General features: G+C 44.0%; 1 protein-coding gene across 5 annotated transcripts in view; it reads right to left on the bottom strand.

Moving 5' to 3' along the window:
• exd3 (exonuclease 3'-5' domain containing 3) overlaps positions 1–21472 on the bottom strand; it is a 34780-nt gene that overhangs the window by 11540 nt on the left and 1768 nt on the right. For 3 of the 5 annotated variants that reach the window (XR_012947837.1, XM_076079607.1, XM_076079611.1), the window contains exons 3-19: positions 17993–18057; positions 16946–17107; positions 16640–16825; positions 16510–16563; positions 16245–16384; positions 16028–16134; positions 15865–15938; positions 15044–15082; positions 14787–14953; positions 14387–14540; positions 14031–14229; positions 13832–13941; positions 12986–13169; positions 12663–12817; positions 11607–11825; positions 11414–11467; positions 11164–11295 (exon numbers count right to left, since the gene is read on the bottom strand). Coding sequence is in view for 3 of the 5 variants with exons in the window: in XM_076079607.1 (XP_075935722.1) it covers positions 11164–11295; positions 11414–11467; positions 11607–11825; positions 12663–12817; positions 12986–13169; positions 13832–13941; positions 14031–14229; positions 14387–14540; positions 14787–14953; positions 15044–15082; positions 15865–15938; positions 16028–16134; positions 16245–16384; positions 16510–16563; positions 16640–16825; positions 16946–17107; positions 17993–18057 (2201 nt within the window). In the remaining 2 variants the exon portion in view is untranslated. Of the gene's footprint in view, positions 1–578; positions 743–11163; positions 11296–11413; positions 11468–11606; positions 11826–12662; positions 12818–12985; positions 13170–13831; positions 13942–14030; positions 14230–14386; positions 14541–14786; positions 14954–15043; positions 15083–15864; positions 15939–16027; positions 16135–16244; positions 16385–16509; positions 16564–16639; positions 16826–16945; positions 17108–17992; positions 18058–21472 lie in introns of all 5 variants that reach the window. The other 2 variants (XR_012947836.1, XM_076079608.1) reach the window with 2 other exon arrangements.

Here is a 21472-nt window from a genome sequence, read left to right as displayed (position 1 = left end):
GAAGTGGGGAAAAGACGCACGCTGCGCATCATCATTTTTTATTTTTTTTGTACCTACTGTGGGTCTAATTTTCCATCCCATTTATATCCTGCGTGTCTCTCAGTAGCTCGCTTTGCCCAGGAGACACTTATGTAAAAGGAAAGGAGGATGAGGGGGAGTAACATAAATAATATTCATCAATAACATGAGGAAACAGTAAAAGGCCCATAACTCATCTTTCTTTTTAAATAACTTTTTTTAATTAACCGACTTATTAACTACATTGGCACAATGATTGATACTAGGCCTAAAATTACAGATAAATCAGGTATTTTATTGAAGTATTTTTAGCTGCAACACGTCAGTTGTAAATGCAGATGTTTCTAGGATTTGAAGGCATTCTGGGCTGAGTCCAGACCTCCGTCTCCCCGGGCACTTCTTTTTATAAACCAGCTCTATTTGTATGCTTGTTTAAGCACTGTGGCATCCCTTTTACATTAAAGTACAATAAAATGCCGTTGTGAATCAATTTGTTGTATCTATCTATACTCAGTCTGTTGTTTTCATCATATTTATCTCTTCTCTGTACTCTCTCTCACCTCTTCTCTCCTCTGATTTCTATCCGTCCATCCATCTAGCCACACTGCCTTTTCCCGGGTCAAGCAGCCTGACCTCTCCAGCCGTCTACCTCTTTGCTCCCTGGGGTGGGGGGTCCCGCCTCTGACCATTCCCTCCGTGCAAGGATTTTTCCTTTAATCTGACTCTGTGAGTAACAGAGGAGAAAAAGAGACCAAAACACAGAATATGTGTGTGTGTGTGTGTGTGTGCCTGCAGCTCCCAAAGCAAACAGACTTCTAACCTCCTGATAGCATCACATCACGCAAACTGCAGGCTTTGGGAAGAACCACGGCAAGACTTTAGTTTAAAAGTTGTAAAGCCAGAGCCGGCCTCACATTCCCGAGACCTACACGTGCACGTACGAGCGGCACGACTGGACTGCGAACGCGAGAGTCAGACATTTAAAGAATGTTCACAGAATGTACGGACCTACACCCAGAACGTAAACTGTGAAAACAGAGTCGCAGTGATGATGTACGCCGTTCCACACATCAGAGACAAGAGAAAAAAAACAGCAATATATCCCAGGAGCATCCGCATCCGCATCCGCATCCACACACACACACACACACACACACACACACACACACACACACACACACACACACACACACACACACACACACACACACACACACACACACACACACACACACACACACACACACACACACACACACACACACAGTACAGTGGTTGAGTTCGCAAACCCACAGACTATGTGGGGGGTTACCATCTATTATCTTTGTCTCCATGAGGTTTAAATTTAATTGTTTACACAACTCGTTCTCGGAAACTGCACACACACACACACACACACACACACACACACACAAGCTTGCACTAACACACAGCGTGCACATTCAGAGGGGTGTCTAAAAAATAAACTCAGCCCACAAAGGGTGCAGGGTTATTGTTGTAAAGCTGCGCAGGTCAGAGGTTCCCACCTTGCTGGTTTTCTAGCCATCATTTGCATGAAACACATCCACGTGACACCGAAAGAGTAAATCAGTTCTTGATTGATGCCAGAATAAAAACCTACAGGTCTTCTGGTTCCTGTGGACCAGAATCTGAGTCGCGTCTCAGAAAGGGTATGTATGCACAAGTTGTTAACAAGAATGTAAGGCGCCTTAGCTAGTTAATGTTAGAATCCAGCTGGGCCGTCATGGTTAGCACACTGTGCGCTGGGTGTGCCCGCATCATCGTAACGCCCCGAAACTCTATAAACAGGAGACAGGAAGACACATACAACCACAGAATTTCAATACCCCTACTCTTGTGTGACTCTAAGCACACACACACAACAGACCACACACATTCATCACAAACAGAGGCAGCAATCATGGACTAAAAGGTAGCTAAAATTATGCAGTTAATAACCTAACATTAGCAAAACACCGCAGGGAAGGACAACATGACTTGCTTTCTAGATCTCCTTCGTGCCATAAGCAGATGCTGTTATCGTCAGCACAAACCAGCAGAGGACGAGGTATCTTTTCTTCTCAGATGTTGTCTTTTTTTTTAACAGTAAAATGTCTACAAGAGCTTAAACCGGTGTCCTAAACGTGTGAAAATATGCCACCACGTATCAATCATAAACTTTGAGTTTTATATCCTAGAGCTGGGTGCTACGATGCAGTTTGGTCATGTAATCAAATTTGGAAGAATGTCAACAAAAGGGTAATAAGCAGTCTTGAATCAATCAGCAAACAGAAGACTGGCTCCATGTTAGCCTGTAAAGTTGTTTGCCTCCAGACAAACTGATGCAACCCTCATATTCTTGGCTCCGACCTACAATCAAGTTATTCTCTCTCGTGGAAGTCACAGCAAATAGAAGGTATTTGGGTTTCTGCCAAAAGGACTCATTTGTAATATCACATGTGAGCAAGCACGGCTGCCTCCAAAGCATGACTGCATGCGGAGGAGTCACCCGAGCTACTAAAGTGGGCCCGTGTGCCACAGGGTTGTGATAATAACGACCCCGAACCTCTCGGCTATTTCTCACCGGCAGGTATTAGCGCGGCTGACAAGAGCTCTTCATCATCCTATAGCTGTGCGCGGCGCGGGCAGAATGAGTTCGGAGGGTCGGCTGTGTTGCGCACAGCGCGTTGAGTGTGGGAGAATGATCTATGATTCACTAAGCTGCAAAGAACGAAGATCATATTTCACTTTCGCAGGGGAAACCATTATACCATGACCGCGGACACAAAGACAATCGTACCAGCAGTATCTGGGAGAGGAAAACACGACGGCTGCAGCTAGTTCTCACAAAATGTTTTCTACGGTTACCTACTTGACTTCCATCTCATTGGTGGAAGCAAACTTTGTGGGTAATCTTTAAGTCTAGACAAGACTCATGGGTACACACGCCTTTTTTGGGTGCTTTAATCCAATTGTTCACAAATATTTTCAAAGTTCTAATCAACAGATTTTGACCTACTTTTGCAAACGGTATCCTATAGCCCAGCACTCAGCATGCCCTAATTATGTTTTCAGCCCGACTTGTGTACCTCAAAAAAAAAGAGAAGAATTCAACGCAGTGAACAATAATGCATTTTTTAATAGCTTCATGTCGGTTTCTGTATGGCACTGTTGCCATTTGCTGACCCCAAGCTTTTGTTATTGCACCGAGAAGAATTGTGCGTCCCAAAGGAGACTATTTAAGACACAGAGGGCAATCACTCAAGAGCAGCACAGTCTGGCTGCGCGGCTACTGTACTCTGAAAAACATGAGAAACTTCCTCTTTCTCTGTGTGTGTGTGTGTGTGTGTTTGAGAGGAAGGCATCGGTAAGTGGTTCCCTCTCCCCTGAGCGGCAGGGGAAAGTAGACCCTCTCGAGTGCCTCTCGGCTTCCCCACCTCCCCCATGAGCCAATAACGCAGTCAGACAGACACACACATTCATGCTCACACACACATTCATGCTCTCTCTTGCTCTCACACACACACACAGTGTGGTTTCTCCTCTGGAGGGGAACATAAACAGGGCTGTCTGTCTGCGAGCGGAGAGCTAGTTCTCATGACATCACCACCCAGCAGGAATGCTCTGCCCTGTCAAAACCCCTCCACCGGCCAGCAGCGCACACACACACACACACACACACACACACACACACACACACACACACACACACACACACACACACACACACACACACACACACACACACACACACACACACACACACACACACACACACACACACACACACACACACACATGTTGAATGATTTATGCACATCCACATTTTCACAGGGAAATATACCACATACACAACATGCATGCAAATGGCATTTGGAGCTATTTTCTCTCCTCTGGACTTTTTTCTCTCCACAACTTTTTTTCTCCATTTCTCGCTGCACACGGACATCTTCCTCCTCTGCCTCTCTTGCCTTATCTTTATCACTCTGTTATGCTCATTCTTCCTCATCATATCTCACCCTCTCTGAATCTGTATTGCCTGTGCTGTCCACAGTGCCAGACCACACAGAGGCCACAGAAACAGAGCGCAAGCATGAGAGAAAAATGATAAACACTCGAGTGTAATCGGCTGAGTATAGTGAATATAGCTATAACACCGCTGAGAAACATTGTTTGTGTGTGTGTGTGTGTGTGTGTGTGTGTGTGTGTGTGTGTGTGTGTGTGGGTGTGGGGGACATGGGAAATTACGCACTACTTCATTGTATTGGTGCTTGGAGGAAAAGGCCTATTGAAGCTATCCCTCCTTCCTTCTCACCTCTCTTCCTCCCTCTCTAATTCTCTCCTACCTTTTCCATCCCTCCATCACTTCCTCCCTCATCCCTCTCTTCCTCACCATCTCTCTCCCCCCCTCCCCCATCTGTCCTTTCTATCTTCTCCTTCTTATTCCACCTTCTTGCTTCTCTCTCTCTCTCTCCATCTCAACCTGTCCCTGCAAATGTATTCTCTGAATTTCTCTCCCGTTTCTTTCCCCTCCTCTCCGTTTCTCTCAGGCTTATGGGGAAAGCAGAGGCAGGAAGCAGCTTGGCTCTCAGACAATGGAACACATCAAAAAGCAGCACCAGCCTCACCAACTTCACACACACACACACACACACACACAAACAGAGCAAGACAAACAGGACATTCCAGCTGCCGGCTGCACCGGATTCCTCGCCTTGGCTAATCTGAAACGGAGGAGAGTGAGACTGGGAGTGGAGCGGAGCAGGGAGGCAGGGTGAGAACGGCAGAGAGAGAGAGAGAGAGACAGCGAGAGAGAGAGAGAGAGAGAGGGCCAAGTGAGAAGGAGAAACAGATACCGGGAGGGAGCAATGTTGGGGCGCAAAAAAGGGGGAAATTGGAAAGATGGTGAAGCACGGCTAAAGATGGATATGTGAAAAGCTGAATTTAGTATTAAACAATGTTACTGTAAAATCTATGTTTGCATACAATTACGTCCTCGTGTCGTCCAAGAAGGTATATGCTTATTGTGATACGCATGTGATAGTATATTTTTGTTAATATATGACATTAATGTTGATACACGAAACCTGAATTTGAGTCAGTGATTCAAATATGGTGTTCTGTCTGCGTGTTTAGTGGAAATCATCAACCAGGCACAAAAGCGTTGGCATGAATGCTGTGCATTTAGGGGAGAAAAGATGTGGTACAACAAAGTGGGGGAGGTGAGTTAGAGAGAAAATGAGAGTGGAAGCAGAGAGAGAAATGCAATATACAGATTGCACAACACAGGTGCTCTAATTGGCCTATTCGTCCATCTCTGGTTTACAACTACACAACCGTCAAGTGACTATATGATTGACAGCCATATATGCTCCCTACTTATCATGGCTAATCAGCAAAAATTGTACAACTTAAGTGGAGCTCTCAAAAAAAAAAAAAATACAACATGGTATTGTGTGATCGCCTACACGCGCGTACAAAATAAGCCATCACAGGGAAAGACGGGCCTCTGAACAAACTATCGCCTCTTGAATGATTCTTAGATGTGTAATAAAATATCCTAAAAACAAGCCACCTAACACACATTCCTCCGCACCTTCTGAGCGCGAAGAGAAACCTCAGCCTGAGTAACAAATTCACACACGAGCATGTCGATACATATCATGCGTGCACCCGCACAGACAGGTGTCATTGCGTCGCTATGCTATCCTGGGGCCAACTAGACTGTGGGAAACAAAAAAAAAAAAAAAAAAGAAGAAGAAGAAGAGAGCAGGCATGATTTCTTAAAGAGCAGATGCTCGGTGAGTGATGGCTCACCTTCCGCCTTATCTGTGTGCATGTGTACCTGTATCTGCTCACACAGCCATGAGAATCAGCTTCAAGATGAGTCAGAGACACTAAAGACACCTCTCACAGGTCTCACGCTGCAGATCCTTCCGTGGGATTTTCACACCACTTTTTTTTTAATCTTGTTTTGATTTTTAGGTGCAGACTGCTGTCAAATATCAACTTTCAGCAGAGTCATATTGTGATGATATGATCTTATGATGACATACCTCTACGCATTCCTGACCAAGCTGTGACTAAGCACCTACACATTAGTTGTCGACGTTGTTTTCACTCACACATACAAAGAGTTTGTAAGGTACAACACTGGAACACGGTTGACCGCTTTGATCAGTTTGATTATATTATACGATTCCTACAATATGTGATTTTGTATTTATTTACTCCATCATGATCCATCTCTCTCAGCAAATATATTAAAATGATATTGTGATGGTGATTTCATCAGCCAGGCCTAATGATTGGCTTTGATTATTAATCGAATACATCTGTATATTATAATAAATGTGACTTATATTTACCTTTGCATGTAGGACTTCTTCATGACTGTGAGCCACTGTTCCCCTTTCATGGCGACAGTGATTTCCAGTGAAGCACACACAGCAATACTTTCATATATTTCTGATAATCTACGACTCAAAGAGGCGTCATCTCACTCCACAGAATAAGTTACAGCTTAATATTTGCGGTCATGGCCCATGATTATTCATAAACTCAACACAATGAAGTGACACAACAGTCACAATGGCCTTTCCCGATTTGGATCCCCGACAGACAGACAAAGGAGATGAACATTCAGGCTGCTGTGTGTGTATTCGCTTTCAGTACTTTCTGAAACCGTATGTGTAACAGGAGACACGAAGCCCTTCGCCACACACAGTGGGAAATATTTGGGATGGTTTTCCCTCGGAATGTCTTGGCGTGCCTATGGAATGCCTCCCCTCCGCCTCCCCCCCACCCCCTTTCTCTCTGTCGCTCTCCTCTCGTCTCCCGGGGACGGGAGGGGAGAGTGGGGAAAAAACGGCGGGACACACGAAACCTATTTTGTCACCACGGAGAAAAAAAAACGGTTACATGCACAGAGACGGTTTGAATGGCTTGTGTGAGACACTGTCCATAGTTGTGATTATCTACAAACGATAAACAAAGTGTGCATTCAAAAATAACAATAATCATGAATTAAGGTGTGAGAACATACGAGTCCATAAAAAAAAAAAAAGAGTTTTATAATGCATTTTAACGCATACGTACATCCCGATGCTGACCAGCCCTATTTCACTCACATGCACAAATATACGCACACACACACAGAAAGTGGAGGGTAACTTTAAACGTGTCTCAACCTCTCACATTCCTCCTGTTTCTCAGCCCGTGGCTCTCTTTGTAGATCAAAAGGACAGACAACAAGTCTTTCTATCGCCTCGCCCTCCTTCAAGTCCTCCTCTTCCTTCAATGCCACCTTTCTCAGTCACTCTCTCTTCCTCTCGCTCTTCCTCACTCAGCAAACACTCGTCTCGCTTGCACACACACCGATTATTTCGGACTTTCACGCACAATCTCTCTCCGCAACTCCGTCTCCACGTTATTTTTGTCTTTCTCCCCAACAGGGCTCAACAGTAAAGGATCGCCCGCTTGACCGGGGCAAGTACAAGCGCCAAGGCGGGATAGTTAATCTAGCATCTAGCTTGCCTAAACGAGCAAGTGGTAAAAAAAAAGAGTTAAAGAATTTTAACTTAAAGTTAAATTTTTTTGTTCTGCAGCTGATGATGGACGTACCAATTTTGAGATTCTCCCATTAAAGTGGAAGTGGGCAAAACTCCAGATTCATTTACTTAAATAAAGACTAAACATGACAATTCATTTTGGTTTTTGTTATAATTTGATAACTCCTGATAAGTACAACAATTTGTAAAGGGGCGAGTATATTTCTGACCCACTTGCCTGACGTTGAGCCGTGCCTAACCCCGACTAACTGTCTCCTTCGTATTTGCTTTCACTGCCGTTCCGTTTCCACGTCAGTCTTTTTTACCTCCCTGCCATCACCTCTGGTCTCACTTCTCTCCCTCCCTCCCCCTTTTCCTCTCCCTAGCACCCCTCATCGCTCCCACCCCTCCCTCTCATGGTGTGGCGGTTCCTGTTGCTCTTGTTTTCACTTCCCCAGTAGTCTGGTGCGTGGGAACAAGCGTTTCTGCTGCAATGGTGTCTACGACTGATTCTGAGTGTGTGTGCGCATCTGTGACCGAGTCTCTGTGTGTGTGTGTGTAAAGGTACTGAGGTGACTCTGTGTGTGTGCGTGTTAATGATGGTGTTGATAAGTTTGGGGTTTTTGAGCGTTTACCTATCCCTATATACTTTATGTGTGAGCGTGTGTGTGTGTGTGTGTGTTTGGCTGGCTTCATGTCTATCTCTCAGGATATCTCTGCTATCTCAACATGTCTATAAAAGGCCAGTGTGGGACATCTGATGGAACTGTGGAACGGAAGCCCAACGGAAGTGTGTGTGTGTGTGTGTGTTTATGGAAAGTATAGATGCAGCAGGCATTAGTGTAGGAAAGGATATAGCTGAATAAGGACTCTGTAATGGACCAATAGCCAACTCCACCCTGTTACCCAACCCCTTGCAGGAATCCACACGGATGAAATGTAAAGATTACAGAATAAGTTAAATACAGTGACACAAGTCACTGTATTAAATACATTTTTCAGGCATTTTTTAAGAATTGATACATTGTGAGTAAACTACAAATGTTTATTATTTCAAAATAACTGTATTATTTTGAATTATTATTTATTTGTATATGGACATGAACAGTATAGGGCACAGAACAATGGCATACACCGCATCACTTATAGCCTGAGCTAGTTTACAATGGGCCTTTAAATAAATGACCGAATCCAGTTTTACAGGCAGACGTGGCTTTAAAGTTAACACGATTCTTCCTCTTTTAGAGTGAATACACAAATAAATGTGTTTTTCAATTTAGTTAAAATCATTTTTAAAAGAACAACTCTGTTTTCTGGAGTCGGGTACTCTCAGAGAAACACTGATCATAAACCAAACGCACACAAATCCATAAAACACCATAAATAGAGATTGAATCCTTTGATTGCATCATAAAAAAACCTGCAGTGTTTCTTTTGTTTTTTTACCACCCTATTGTACGCAAGTACATGCAAGTATGCAGACAAGGACACACTTAAACAGGAGGCCTTTCTCCATCTCCCTTTTCGGGGTCTCCACAGTGGACACACATTCCTCTGCCTCTAAAATCTCTGTTGTGCCTATTGATACACAGAGACAAACATTAACCCTTTCCCTGCCCAACCTTTACACACACGTACACAGGTCTGTGGTTAATCTCCTCTTCCCCGTCTTTTTCTTTTTTTTTTTTGCTTCTCGTTCCTCATGACATTGATCAGTGGTGTACGTGCATGAGGGAGGAACACGGAGACAAAGGGAGAGAAACTAACCCATCCAATGCTAATCAGAGAGCTTTACAATCAGACAACAAAGGGGTTAACTTTGCCTGGGTGGGCCGCAGAGCAGCCCCCAGGGTGAAACCTTGTCTCTAACACACACACACACACACACACACACACACACACACACACACACACACACACACACACACACACACACACACACACACACACACACACACACACACACACACACACACACACACACACACACACACACACACAATCGAACTCAGTTTTAATATGAACCGCACATCGTATTTCATAACCTCATCTATTGTTGGTCATTTTTAGAGAATCTTCAAAAATCGAATTCCAGAAAATGATCAAGGATTAATGGAAAGGTATAAAATAGGTCCTTATTCAGTTCTCTGTCATCTCCATTAATCATTCTTGCAGTGAACATTATGACCTGCTTGAGGTTGTAAAATATTACCCTCACGCTACGACAAAAGGTTTTTCATGTTTGTGTGGAACACTAACGTCACATTTGGCCATAATATATCAAAGTGACTTTGCCTTGAAGTGGCGTCAGGAGTGACCAATAAATAGGAAAGGCGGAAGACCATTTGGCCACCGTGTATGTGTTTGCGTCATCGGGACAGGAGGTAGCATCAAGGAAGGGCCAGATCTTGAGCACCCAGTGGTGCATCTAGACACATTTAGAGCCCCCCCAAAAGGAGCAGTAAGAACACCCAAGTTTAGAAGCTGTCATGTAAAAGATACAACCCCCCCCTCCCAATCACAACCTTCCGCCGCAGACACAAACGTCACAGCACACACAGGTTTCCCCAAACAGCCACCCATGGAGATATCTACAGGTCAGGTAAATTCGTCAATGATTGGTGGCAACAAGCGGACTAACGAACTCCAGGCCCCATAAACATCATCAAATAGGAATTAGAATAATGCAGTGTATTGCACCGTCACGTGTATCCGTATACACAAGTAACAATGTTTCTGTAATTGAGGAAAGAAGGATGTGACAATAAAAAATCTCTATACTAGAGAAATAAATTGCGTCTCATTCTGTTGATGTTCTCATCCATTCAGCCATCTATCCTTCATTTTTCCAATACTTGCACAAGTGCAGGTTGTGGTGGTGGCAGCAGGCTAAACAACGTAACCTCCAGCTCCTCCTGGGGTCCCCGGGGCATTCTAAGGCCAGATGGGACATGCAATCCCTTCCAGTGTTTCCTGCGTTAGCCCCCAGGGTCTGGCCATGCCAAGAATACCACACAGCCTCAACGGGCCACCTTCAACAGGAAGTTTACAAAGTAACTTTACAAAGTAACTTTAAAAAGTAAGGTTGCTTTTTTTTTTTTTTTAAAAGCCCCTCTTCCCCTTTTCCCCTGATCATTTATTTATGTCTTCCCCTTTTTGTCAGTATTACACAAAACACCACAACCACCACAATCTTTTTTCTCAGAAATCAGGAAGTTAAAAAGCTCAGCAGCGTTTTTAACCACAGAAATATCGCTTGGTATTCGTAGCGCTTGTACTTCTCACCGATATAGGAACTTAAACTTTCTTCTCTTCTTCCTCATTGAAAGTCGTTGTGTATAAAAGTATCAGCTCAATGCTTAAAACAGAAACGTAGCCCATGCAATGTAAAATGTGGGAATTATTGTGAAAATATGTATGTGCCGTTTTGTCTTTGGCTGGTGAACTTGTGACTCTCTGTACTCAGTTTTCCCCCATTTGTACGCTTTGATAATCACTGGTATTACTTCAATAAGTAGTAACCACTCAGCCGATACTGAAGTTTTTACACAGTTCATTTCAAAAATACATTCAGGACCAGCGTGAATATTCTTACCTGGCAGCGGCTGAATATGTCGCTGGGAGTGAGCTGCACGTTGAAGTGTCTGAGGACTCGCACAGCCTGATCTCTGGCCCTTTCTGAACAGTCTAGGGACAGACAGCGACCCTCGCCTACCTGGGACCGCAACTACGTGGGGAGACAGAGGCAACACGTGTATACAAGCAAACAAGGAACACGAACACACACACACACACACACACACACACTTGTAGATTTGAGATTGTTCACATTAGTTAGCACTTACACTTTGGAACGGTTGTCCACACGTGAGAATGAAGCGGCCTTCGGCTTGTGCTAACTGACGCACAACAAATACAGAAATGCGAAACTTGTATTATTGGTTATCTGAAATATGGCTCTATTGTTTGAGTTGTTCTTGTGTTTAATGTGTATAAAAAACAGATATGCGTGTCTTCAGCTCGGACCGCTGAACTAACCTTTGCCGCAACTCTGTGATCGTCGGTGTTCTCCAACATGATCACATCGACGCCTAAACAGCGCAGGTACCTCCCGAGTCCCTGCAGCATGTTGTCGCACACCACCCGCAACTGCTGGGGGGGCAGAGGGGGGGTGTCTTCTGAGGGCTTCTCGCCACACAGGAGGCCTTTCTCTGTGTTGGAGCTGGGGGGACTGACCCTTTGAGCCCCCTGACATTCCTAAATGGACAGAGACAATAATGTGATACTTAACTGATCCCCAAAGGGGATTTTCTTTTCACTTGCACCACAGTGCGGGGAGGTCAAAGCACAGGGGGAGCCATACAACTGCACCCCTGGAGCTGATAGAAGCCGCTGAAGTGTCTCGGTCAAACACGTATTGTCCCTCCCTGCAGGTTGGATGCTCAAATCCAAGTACTTCAGTTGTTTTCTGTGTTTTATTGTGTCACGTGAAAGCTCAAAGCTCTTAGGATTGTTAAATGTAATATCACGATAGTTATTCAAATGAATAATTGGTTGCAGCTAAATCATTGCGGTCTGTAAAAGTTAAACACACGTCAGAAATAACAATCCTGACAATGTTCTGCTGACTGAATGTTCAAAGGACAGAAAAGTACTCAAATTTGGCACATGAAAGGAGAAATCTCATACGCACCGTCTTTAATTTGCAGTTCAGTAACTTTTAGTGAAAATGTCACTCTGAAATAAAGGCCCTCCTAAAGTTACCTGCTCCCCCCCCCTCAGTTTCTTAGTTTATTCATAGCAAGTTCCCAGGAATGTGTACAGAAATGTGAGAGGACCACGATATTACACTAGTCAAACGTGTCAAATTCAGGGCCAAGAATTGATCAAGTAGTTTAAGGATTCTGGCTTCTACAACCTCATTAATGGAATGTCTACCTCTTGATTTCAACCTTTCCGTATCTAAAAGTCGAAATATTGGCCTCCTTGAAGATTCATTCATCTTAACATCTTAGACCTCAACGCATTTGGTATCAATTAAAACCTCATAAAATAAAATCACTATTCATGGAGAAATAGTAATTGCCTCCTGACCTCTTTGCCATGGGCCCGTTTCTCCTTCCGCTTCTTGTCTCCACTGTCCTCCGATTGGCTCGATGAGATGCTGCGCAGGTCAGCTGGTAGCCCAAAGTAAGCTGGGTTGCTGGAGAGGGCGGAGTACACATCCAGCAAACAGCAGGCATCTGCCACTAGGAGGAGGTTAAGAAACACGAGCGACAGAGAGGAAAAGGGGGGTGAATTTAATGGTTTGCAGTGCGGCCATGAATGACAAAATAATCGGTGGTATTCTACGATGAAAAGAACTGCGACCATCTGTCTCCCTGTCATTGTCTGTGTGCGCATGCATAAAATCTTACCTGCATATCTAATTTGGCTGATGCGCAGCGGCCGTTTCTCCCAGTGGGACATCTGCTCGGTCTTGTCGAGGGGCCTTCCCAGAACCTGCTGTACCAGCAGACTGAGGCCTTTCTCCGCAGAGTTCTTTCCTACCAGCACCTCTTTAGGTCCATTTTGAGTCCGATTGACCTTTCGACGCTGGATCTGCAAAAGGCATTAAAGTGAGAATTAGATGGTGTAGTTCAGTGTCAACTCTAGTCACTTGAAATTACCTGGACTTTTAGACAATGCAAGGCCCCAGGAAATACATTTCTGAACTATTTAACAGTCCCTCCCATTTTATGTTCCGCCGCAACATCCTGTTTCTACCGGACATTCCTTGTGACGTTCAAAAACATTTCTTGGATTCCTCACATCCTGCAACATGCAGCCTTACTCCAGCAGATGGTGAAGCAGCCTCATCAGTTACAGACCCATGTTGCCATTTCCACATTCCGGTCCACCACAGAGACCGCCAGCGTATAGCTACATATGTCTCGGGCAGACTACAGGGCCACAGCTGCAGCATGTACCCGAGTTATGACCATGCAATGAAGACCCAAATGTTACAATCCTCAGGTCCTGTATCCCCGCTACAAATTATTTTTATGCTATGGAAATACACGCAAAGCCAATTGTCAGGCACCCAATTTTGCTGTCTTAAAAATATATATTTGAATTAATTTAGACACCAATCTAACGAATCAAGACCAGAATTCAACATTACACTCCTACTAAGTAAAGAAGCATGACGCTCTAATAGCGTCTTTTCTATTATTACTATAAGACCAACTGCAGGATTCAGTTTAGAAGTATGTGAATGTTACCTTTTGGTGTACATTAAGAAGATCAAGCACGGCCTCCATCTTCAATGGCTCCTCTAAAAGCTGCTGCCAGGTGGCTATGAGACACTTGAGATCCCCCGACATGCCATAACCTGAGAGGGAAGAAAGGAGAAATGTTAGAGACAGAAGTATAAACACAAAATACTTAGATGTATATAACCTTTGTCAAGTCTCTTCTTACCCAGTTTGAGGATGTTTCTTTGGGCGAACAAGCTCCTGATGAAAAGAATAGTATCTGGGTGTTGGCAGAATCCACTTGCACAAAGGTCTACTAAGAAAACCTGGTCCAAAACGGCAAGCTGTATCAGGGCAACCTGCTGAGTGGAGATGCAGCCAAACGTGGGCTGCCACTCCATGTCAACTCCGACTATACCACCCTCCTGAGAAAGGACAAAGACAGGGACAGATAAGACAGCAGCAAAAAATAAAAAAGATGATTCACAATACATGTTTTCAATTTGCTATCCACTGGATATTTAGATTTTCATTAATGGTTGAAAACAAGTTGTGAAAACAAAAACATTTGCTTCTCTGTACCTTCAGCACAATGTTTCGACATCTCCGAAGAGCTTCCGGCGAGTCCACGAAATGAACCTTGTCTTTGGTGAGCGGCACCTGGTAGAACGTCTTGCAGTGAGAGCGAGACGGTCTCCACTCCTCGGGTTTTGCCGAACCACTCGGACCGATCTGTCTGAGCAGAGGCGACACACGTGCGTGTGTTTTCGTGAGTGTGCACATTAAGAAGAGGCGGAGAAAGAAAAAGGCAACATCAGCCAACGCAGAATGAAAGTGGCTAGATAACATAAGAGATACAGAGAAAGACAACAGAGTGACATGAAATGGATGTGGCGAACAAAACCAGATTAGACGTTGGGGATGAAAACTCTGAGGCTGTTTCATAACAGGATATGTTTATGCATAATCTTAGTCTACTCACTGTAGATTAGGCGGTAGACTCTGCTGCGTTTCCCACACGCCGCAGGGAAGTCGATCTCTGGGGATGTTGTATCTCAGAGACCACTGAGAGGCTTTGTGAAAACTACAGTACCTCACCAACATCTCCACCAACTGGATCTGCAGCTCAAAGTCATCTGCCACGACGTACTATGAATACATAATACACACACATAAAACACATCCTAAATGTTTTCTATACACATACATACAGTACAGTAAAGTACAACACATACATACCTGTACATGGTCACTCCAGTTCTCATCTGTCATGCTTTTCTAAAATGAAAATTGAGTACAAAACACAAATAAATGATGAGTACACAATGGGTATCATTACGTAATTATATAACTGGGTAATCTGACTCCAGTATTGTCTTTTCCATACTGTGACATTGTTGAAATAAACAAACAGACAGACATTGCCAGTTCTGCCCAGCAGTTAGGTCATCAATGGGTAAATTGGGTAATTGTTAGTAACACGTTTGACAGACTGCATTCATCAAATCATTTTGTTTTTACAGCGAACTCTTGTTAAAGTGCCTGGAACATATATTTACTGATAAGTACTGTTAGGTAAGTAAATACTTGATGCTAATTACTTTTTCTCTGTCACGCACAAAACTGGGCCTAAAAATAATTCTATACGAAAACCTCTAATGCCTGCTATCCTATCCTATCCTGCACACCATAACATCACAAATTATCCAGGAAATTCCTCCCAAGGAATAGTCTGACAGATCATAAACTGCTTTTAAAGTTAAGAGTACAATCTTGAAATCAAACTAAAGAGACATATAGGTGTAGTATAAAAAAAAAACACATTCATTTGCACATTTTCTTTCAACTGTAGGATGCAATACTGAAGTGCATCTGTGATAAAGAAAGTGTGAAGAGAGTGTATGATGGACACAAAACAATAAGGGACGTCTGTCTTCCATCTCAAAAGTATCACTATTATTGTCATTCATTTGTACTCGCTAAAAACGCATGTCCCCGATGAGAAGCCTGCCCTGACATATATCATGATGCTTAAATGAAATATAATATTCATCACTTGCCTCCACAAACCTCTTGTACATGAGGAAACGTAAAGAGTCCAACCTCCTCTTGTGCAGAGCATTGGGACACAGACCTGAGTCGAAGAGACAAGACCACAATCATTTCCTGCCCGAGGCGCACGCCCACAAATGAACCCCTCCACTCGGGGGCCCAGTCACACACCTTGGTCAATGTTGAATTTCTCCACGAGTCGGAAGACGTGTTTGGCGAGCAATTTGGGCTGCATCTGGCTCAAGCACTGTTTGCTTACAGAGATGTGAGGGTACCGCCTGTGGGATACACACACGCAGACACAACCGTATGAGTTCACACAGCGACACGCTGGTGCTTACAGACACACTGCAGGTTCCCATATACGCTCCCGACACACGAGCCATACTTGTGTATCTCTTCCTCGGTGAAGCTGGGGTGGCACCACGAGTCCAGCAGTGTGACCAGTTGCTGTTCTAGATGATTGTTGCCCGCGACGAAGGACTCTGCCAACGGCAACTTATTTTGCAAGATTAGTGGTACACACATCTGTAGAAGTGTTGAAGATGACAATTTGGGAAAGTTGGTTAGAGATTTGTCGAGACATGTCTTAAGTAGGCTTATCTATTCACTGCTTATGATTGAAGGTTGCACAGACAAATGTTTGGTCTCACCTCCTCCATATTCAGCTCTTTCTGTAACTTCAGCTTCACGCTGAGCACCGCTGCCTGTGGAGAACAGAAAGGATGAATCAGTGCAGTGTCGGATGTTTTTTGTCTGAAAACATCAAAACGAGGAACTCACCTCTTTGTAGCAGTGAAGAGCGTGCAACCTCATGATGTTCGATCGGAGCATGGCTGGATCCAGGGAGTCGAGCTGGTAGATGTTAGTGAGATTGTCGACAAAGGCGGGCTGGGTATCCGTCGTTAAGGTCAGCGCTCGCTGCTGAAGTGCCAGTGCTTGCTGCTCTAAGAGTGAGCTCAGAGTCACCTGGGGAAAAAAAACTAAACTGTATTAAACTGCTGAAGCAGGTTGGACTTGTGCTGTAGTACAGGTCTGCGGTACATTTCTTTGATTGAAAAAAGGGTTTGGTTTGTGAATCTGGTTTACCTGAGGATGCTCCTTCATCCACGTCAGGAATTCCACGAGGATGTGATGGCCGAGGGTGTGGCTCCGACCCTTCTGTCTGCCCGGACAGCCCTCCAGGATTGTCAGCAAAGCCTCCAGAGGCTCAGACAGCTTTGAAAATCCCCGGTGGGCTGCCAAATGTAGCTGTGGGGGGAGACAGAGGGGAGGTAGTAGTGCGACTTAAAGCCAAAATGTAAGCGAGGGAAAAGGGAAATGCATAAAACATAACAGCGCAATCGTCTTTTTAATCTGGATTTTAGGTGGATTTATTTAAATCTGAACCCTAGGTGCATCATTCATATTACACACAACCTTTGCAGCATGTCGGTCACGATGGTCTCCTTCATTTGTGTGCAAATCACAGTTGTTTGGTTTTAGTTTGGAATCAATTAAATATAATGATTTGTGTGTAAAAGAACATTTTAGTGATTATAGAGGGCTGAGTTACCATTTAAAAAAATAAAATAAAATAACAGTCTTAGAGTGGCATATTCAAGGAAGAACCAAGTGTAGAATATGTGCTATAAACAAGATTTTTAGAATAGCTGAAACACAGTAGCCGGTGAAGACAAACGGCTAACCTCCCTCTCTGCGCGCAGCAGACACAGAGGCTTGTGAAGAATGCACACTCTGGCATTAGAAACGTCCGACACAAGAAAATAATATCTGTGTGAGAAGGGCTGGGGCTCCGTCTTAATTTGCAAAACAGATGTCATCCACTCAATATCCTCCTCACACAGATCTCAAGTTCATTCTGTGCAACGCAAATTCCTTCCTCCTACTGACAGACACTCTGGTTTCCTCATTAACACACACACACACACACACACACAGGTGAGCTTCATTTAAACATGCCGGTATGCAAGATCTCTCTCTCTCTCTCTCGTTCGTTCCTTACTGTGCAAGTGTTTCTTGCAGACACACAACTCTCTTCCTTTGCAAATACACACACACATACATACACACAGACACACACACACTCAATATTGCATGTGTGGGACTGACACACGCTCTGAAAGTGACCCTCACCGTCTGCAGATCTTTCCGGTTCCATAGCTCAAAGAGTTGGTCTCTCAGGACGGCAGGGTCAAGACCTGAGGGGGAACACACACACACACACACACACACACACACACACACACACACACACACACACACACACACACACACACACACACACACACACACACACACACACACACACACACACACACACACACACGCACACGCACACGGATGAGGTGGGGTTTCACTCTGACCTTTGACCTCTATCAACCTGTCAAGAAATCAGCCTTTAAAGTATTTGTTTTTCTTTCTTCACCATGTGAGGCACCTGATGGTTTTCTGTTCAGGTCTTTTGAGCCTTCAAGTAAAAAGTTTTGATTTGGGAAAATTTAACTATTACTACAATTGTTGTTTATCAACTCTTCCATTCAATGTTGCCTGGCTATAACGGCTATCACCTTATAAATAAAAGTTTGGTCTCATAATTACTGGTCATGTTAATAAAAAGGTAAAACTTTGTCCTGGAATACCTTGTTTTGTGTCCAAGCTAAATCTTAGCTGACAGGTAATGTGATACACTGGAAATATTGTTATTTAAAACAGGCATAGCCGAGTAGTCATAATGTCAAATATTATTTCTTTAACAGGCATAGCAGAGCAGCCATAACATCGGATTAACAGCTGAGGCCGGTTGGATAGTAGAGGAACCCGGCATTAGCTCTGCATTCCGGCTGAATCTGCGGCCGAGACACTCGGCCACGGTGAGTAAAAGAGCCCGGAGACAAGAGGAGATGGAAGCGTGCGTGCACGTTTTGTGTCTATCTGCCTGTGCGTGTGTTCCACTCAGACTTCCCAAAAGCTCCAGCTCTTTCTCTGTCGCTCATGCTGTGTGGGCTTTACCATACCTACCTCCCTCCCTCCTCCCCCCCCTCCCCTCTTCCCAGGGCTAGTTTTCCTGTTCTCCTCTCCCTCCCTGCAGCAGCCTCTCTCGATTTTGTCTCGGATTTCCCCAGGAAAGGGCTATGTGGTGGTCATGGTGTAAAAAAAAATACAACCTTCCTGATGCACAGCCTGGGAAAGCAGAGCACAAGACCTCTCCCTCTCTCTGTGTTGGCCTCTTTCTTTACTGCCCTGCCTCTCTCTCCTGGCCGGACACTTTTAGTCTCTTTCTCTTTCATGTTGCCTCTTATATTTATTCTCCATTTGTCTTCCAGCTGCACAATCTCTACTTCAGCTTGTTTTTTTTTCAGTCACTTTGCTTCTCTTTGATTGTATGATTGTATTTCACTCCCACGCTCATTATTTATCACTTGCTTCTGCATTTGGCCTCCTCCCTTGTTAGATTCACTGGTCTTTGTGTGCCATTTAAAAAAATGCACAGTGATTTGAAAATTATCTCCTCTTTGCCAAAACCAGAATCCTTTTCCACTGTCACTGTCACGGATCCATCCGTGATCGGTTCGGACCGCCTCTCACGGCTCGGATCTACAGTTTAATCATCACAGTGTGTAATACAGTTTTACTGCTGCTGTTCCTTTTCAAGTAACAAGTCCCCGAATACCAATGCAGAGTGTCAGCGAACAGATATAAAGCAGTAGTGTGTTCACGTGATCGGAGCGTGTTAGAGGCATTTAACGGTGAAAGTCTTGGCGAGTGGAGGAACTTGAGAAGCCCCCGGCGTCATTTAAGTCAAATATTTAGCTTCCCTGTAACTTATAATGACGGGATGAGGGTGGTGGACAAAGGTGTTACGGTATGTAGGCGTTTAAAGAGAAAGACAACGGCAATACATCGGCATGTCCACACATATGAAGAGACACCATCCCGGTCTGTCAGCGACGGGGGACACTCCGTTGTGGAAAACAAAGGATTTCAAAATTTGGTCAAAGTGCTTGAGCCACGCTATACAAAATCCACTCACGCACCCACTTCAATGTGAAGATCGTTCCTCTATGAAAAGGAAAGACTGACATCTCATCAAGGAGGAGTGGAGATTTAAAGTCCGGTGCTGCAGACACGCCCCCCTCTGTGAGAGTCACACAGACACACATCTGGCGCTATCTTTTCCCCAGATAATGTAGATATTCTCATCTTTTTGAAAATAAATATCTTAAATATTAAATCTATATATAGCCCAAAGTTATTTGCTTTCAGGGTTCTTGAAGTTCTTTTAGTTAATAAATGGAAAGCAAAGTTATATATGTCCCCCCCCCTTTTCTTTGCTGATCCGAAAAATGATCCGAACCGTGACTCAAAAACCGTGATCCTATCCGGTCCGTGAGGTTTGTGATCCTATCCGGTGCTAGTTATGACCCATTGAGTGCACATCATGCATTCTTTTAAAAATATATATTAGTTTCTGATTTTTGTAAATGCATTTCTAATCTTCCCGACAATAAGTTCTTTTAAATAGTTTCCTCTTGATCTAAAAATCTATTTCCAGTTAGAAGAAGTTGCTTCTTAATCCATCTCAATGACTGTAATATCCAAATATGCTGAACTGTTGCATGGCAATGCAGCACAGGCTTTTAAAATCAACCTCCTCTTCAGTATCTCACCAACGCGCTAATGTAAAAACAGCCAACAGCGTAGCAGACTGGATATGTAGCAAATGGGCTAAGACATGCAAAAACGCTGCAACGGTCCTCTGAAAGGTCCTTTAATTTCAAGAATTTGAATAGCTACAGAGTTTTCCTTTTGCTTTTCTCCGGGATTCTCTGATTATACACCCTACTCCAGTCCATTCATCGCACTAGCGAACACGCGTACGTGCACAGGGACTCAGACACACACACACACACACACAGCACAACCCACTTCAGTCTCGCTGCTCGTGTGAGGAGAGGTGAGGAGAGCAGGGGAATGTGGAGAATGCAGCTTCTTTAGAGTTTTTGGCTGGTGGATGAATGACAGAGTTGGAGACTCCCCATTCATTGCGACATAATAACCGCCATCATCACCATATACAAATACACGGACACGCATACAGTGCACTCATTCACCTTCGGGTGGGGGATTGTTTTTCTTCATTTTTTTTTGGCACAAGATCACTTGAAATATGAGAAAACACTGTATTTAAACCAAGTGGATTTTAAGGTAATGAGACACTATCTTAAAATCCCATCCTTACGAAACAATCAAAAATTGCACTTAGATTTCAGTCAAATTAGACAGAGATTAAATCCACAGGCAGGTCTAACTGCCTGTTGCCAGGCAGCTGCCAAAATAAAGGAAACACAAAGATCAAGTGTCTAAATGGGGCATTTGGTGTCACTACAGCCACCAGAACGGCTTCAGTGTGACTTGGCAGAGGTTGTGCATGTGTGGCTCAACTCCACTGGAAGGATGCCACAACATTCTTCTATAAGTACTTCTCTCCTTTTGTGTTTTGTAGTAGGAGCTTCAAAAAAAAAACTTTCAACAGGTGCTACGACAGAATCTTGAAAATGAAGAGAGTACAAGCACTTGCAGGATTCGATGCTTGTTGAAGCAGTGTTTGCATGT

Source organism: Anarhichas minor, unplaced genomic scaffold, assembly GCF_050575085.1.
Source record: "Anarhichas minor isolate MPS153535 unplaced genomic scaffold, ASM5057508v1 ptg000073l, whole genome shotgun sequence".
Lineage (NCBI taxonomy): Eukaryota > Metazoa > Chordata > Actinopteri > Perciformes > Anarhichadidae > Anarhichas > Anarhichas minor.
The sequence above is the reverse complement of the archived record's forward strand: the minus strand, read 5'-3'. Positions and strand labels throughout refer to the sequence as shown.